Source organism: Aegilops tauschii, chromosome 5 (genome assembly GCF_002575655.3).
Source record: "Aegilops tauschii subsp. strangulata cultivar AL8/78 chromosome 5, Aet v6.0, whole genome shotgun sequence".
NCBI classification, from domain to species: Eukaryota; Viridiplantae; Streptophyta; class Magnoliopsida; order Poales; family Poaceae; genus Aegilops; species Aegilops tauschii.
Genome location: NC_053039.3, coordinates 406,869,654 through 406,872,165, shown reverse-complemented (window position 1 = coordinate 406,872,165; position 2,512 = coordinate 406,869,654). Strand labels below are relative to the sequence as shown.

At 56.1% G+C, this 2,512-nt stretch overlaps 1 protein-coding gene across 2 annotated transcripts; it reads left to right on the top strand.

The window, feature by feature from the left end:
• Positions 1-597: 597 nt before the first annotated feature.
• On the top strand, positions 598-1,829 carry LOC109769128 (uncharacterized). Of its 2 annotated transcripts, none has more exons than XM_020327868.4 (3): positions 598-981; positions 1,068-1,421; positions 1,544-1,829. In XM_020327868.4, exons 1-3 carry the CDS (start codon positions 976-978, stop codon positions 1,586-1,588), a joined length of 405 nt encoding a protein of 134 aa, XP_020183457.1. In that variant the 5' UTR covers positions 598-975; the 3' UTR covers positions 1,589-1,829. The 2 variants fall into 2 exon arrangements, with proteins under 2 accessions (XP_020183457.1, XP_020183456.1); XM_020327867.4 differs by having other exon boundaries at positions 604-981; positions 1,541-1,829.
• Positions 1,830-2,512: the final 683 nt, after the last annotated feature.

Here is a 2,512-nt window from a genome sequence, read left to right as displayed (position 1 = left end):
CTGTCGTTGTTAAAGAAGTCCGAACTCCGAAGCAACATAGTTGCCCAAACCTTGCAATTTTCGCTAGAGCAAAAGCCCTAGTACTACAATACCTTTTGTACTCCATGTGCATTTTGAGAGCAAAATTTCCATCGTTCAGAGTTAAGAGCATCCAACGTTTACGATAGGTGTGTTCACTCATTTGAATACTAGTACTACCTCGAGTAACACAATCCGAGATTCCGAGCCACACTCGTCGACACGAGAGCAGAAGCAATATTAATACGTAGTACAAAGCTTGCGGTAGAAGCCATCTTGTCAAAGCGTGTTACCGCGACACCTCGGAGTCATCCGGGCAGCAGGGCGTGCCAGCTTCGCGACGCTCACTCCGATTTTCTAATAATCAGCCGGCGATGATGCCGAAACACAACAGCACGGGGCGCGACAAGAGGGCCGCGGGGGTCAGCGGCGAACCCGGCGACGACATGCAGCGAGGCGTAGAAAAGGAACGGCGCCCGATGCGTGCGCAGTAAAAGCCCGCCCGCCAAACGAGGGACCACGGCCGGCCCGGCCGGACAGACACCGCTCTGCCCGTCGATGCCTAGCCCGCTGCAGGCTACAGTGCTAGCAGCAGTGCTCCTACCCCGCTGAAAAGGTCCGGCCTTCCATACTGCACCCCCCTCTCTCTATCGCTCGCTCGCCCTTTGTCAAACCTCGCCGGTCCCGAACCCGAAGCCCCATTCCTCACTTCAACGCCGCACACCGGAGCGCGCGCCCGGCTCGCTCTGACCGGCGTTGCTGGCGCTCCGTTGCTCCCCCGCTTCTCGCTATAAATAACTACACGCACATCCAGCCAGCCTGCCAGCCAACCATTGGAGGAGCTTCCATCCCCACACTGACCGGCCCACCCCAGCTTGCTTGCTGGCTTCTCTTCTTCTTCTCTAGCTCCTTCTCTAACTCCTTCTGTCTGCCCTGCCCTGCCCCGTGCCGAGCCAGATGGAGGTAAGGCATCCCATGCCAGTGCCAAGTTCATCGAGGATCATGGGTGTGGTGTTCATCCTTGTGCTCGGTCTGTATTGGTCTTGCAGAAGGCGAGGAGGCCTCAGGTGCCGGCGTTCGGGGAGTGGAACTACTACTACCACTACGACGAGCCGGCGGCGGCGGCGGCGTGGTACGCCATGCCGGAGCCGCAGGCCTGCAGCGACGTGTGGTTCAAGTACTCGCCGCCCCCGCACAAGCCCGCGCCCAAGAAGCAGCAAGCGAGGCGGCGGCGGCCGGCGGACTGCGACAGCGTGTCCCGGGAGCGTCAGCGCGCGAGGCCGTCCTTGGACGCCGCTGCAACGGCCAAGGGCGGCACCTCCAGGCGGGTGGTGCGGCCGGTCGACGCGGACCTGTACCAGGTGCCGCCGCCGGAGTTCACCCCCAACCGGCGGCCAAGCAAGGTACGTACGGCCCCATAAAAGAATGTGTAATTACTGCTGGAGCGGGTTTCTTTAATTTTTGTCGTAATGGTTGGAACTTATTGACTGATCTTTTCGTTGTTTGAATGCGGCTTGTGCAGCAGAGGAGGAGCCTGTGGATGATGGGCTGCCTGGGCTGCGTCGCCTGAGCCGAACCCCTCCCATGCCTGCCAACGGGAAGCGGGAAGCTGCGTGTTTATACCGGAGTAGTATTTACATTTTCACTTTCTCTTGTTGTTGGGTAGTTCTCTCTCTCTGCGACGTTCGTGCTGATCTCTTGGCTTGTGGCAAGATAGTTATTACTGCTACTCTTTTAGAGTTGGACTTTCTACTCTCTTTTTTGTATGATGTGGCGTGGGTAACACTGGCTATGACCATTTCGAGCTTCTACTCTCTCTCTCTCTCTCTCTCTGTAACGTGGGTGAGGTTTCCTTCTGTGTGCAACATCTCTGTGTTCATCAGCCCGAGAAGCACAATGTTTACAAATTCTGATCAAGTTTAAGTTGCAAACAAACGAGCTCTCACATCACACTGCATTGCACGAGAGGACACGGCGACATTGGGTCCGGGCTTGGCCGTATGCATCCCGGGGTCGTGTGCCAGTCCACTGTATCAGTGACCGCAATAGGCAATGGGGGCTCATGAGGCAAATTTGACAAATTTAACCTATGGACGAAATCAAATCACGGAATGAACTGTCCATGAAACTATTTCACGCGGCTGACCTTTTTATGTGACGCCCGACACGAAGGCGTCACACTATACTGTGCAACGCCTCATAGATAGGCGCTACACGCCTGGCCAGCGTTGCACCCGTGTGATCCGAAAATTACTAAGTCAGTGTGCAGCGCCTGAGAGCTAGGCAGTGTGGCGCCTAGCTTTTAGGCGTTGCACTAGTGGTTGCTTCATTTTGTAGTGCAACCACTAGTGCAACGCCTGAGAGCTAGGCGCCACACTATACAGTGCAGCGCCTAGCTCTTAGGCTCTGCACAATGACTTAGCAATTTTTAGGCAGTCTGGGGTGCAACGCTGGCCAGGCGTGTAACGCCTATCTGTGAAGTGTTGCAGTGTAG

What these genes read in the sequence shown, in the direction of transcription:
- LOC109769128 (XM_020327867.4), top strand. An exon ending in CCAACCGGCGGCCAAGCAAG is followed by an intron (nt 1,422 to 1,540) that starts GTACGTACGGCC and finishes CGGCTTGTGCAG; the next exon opens with CAGAGGAGGAGCCTGTGGAT.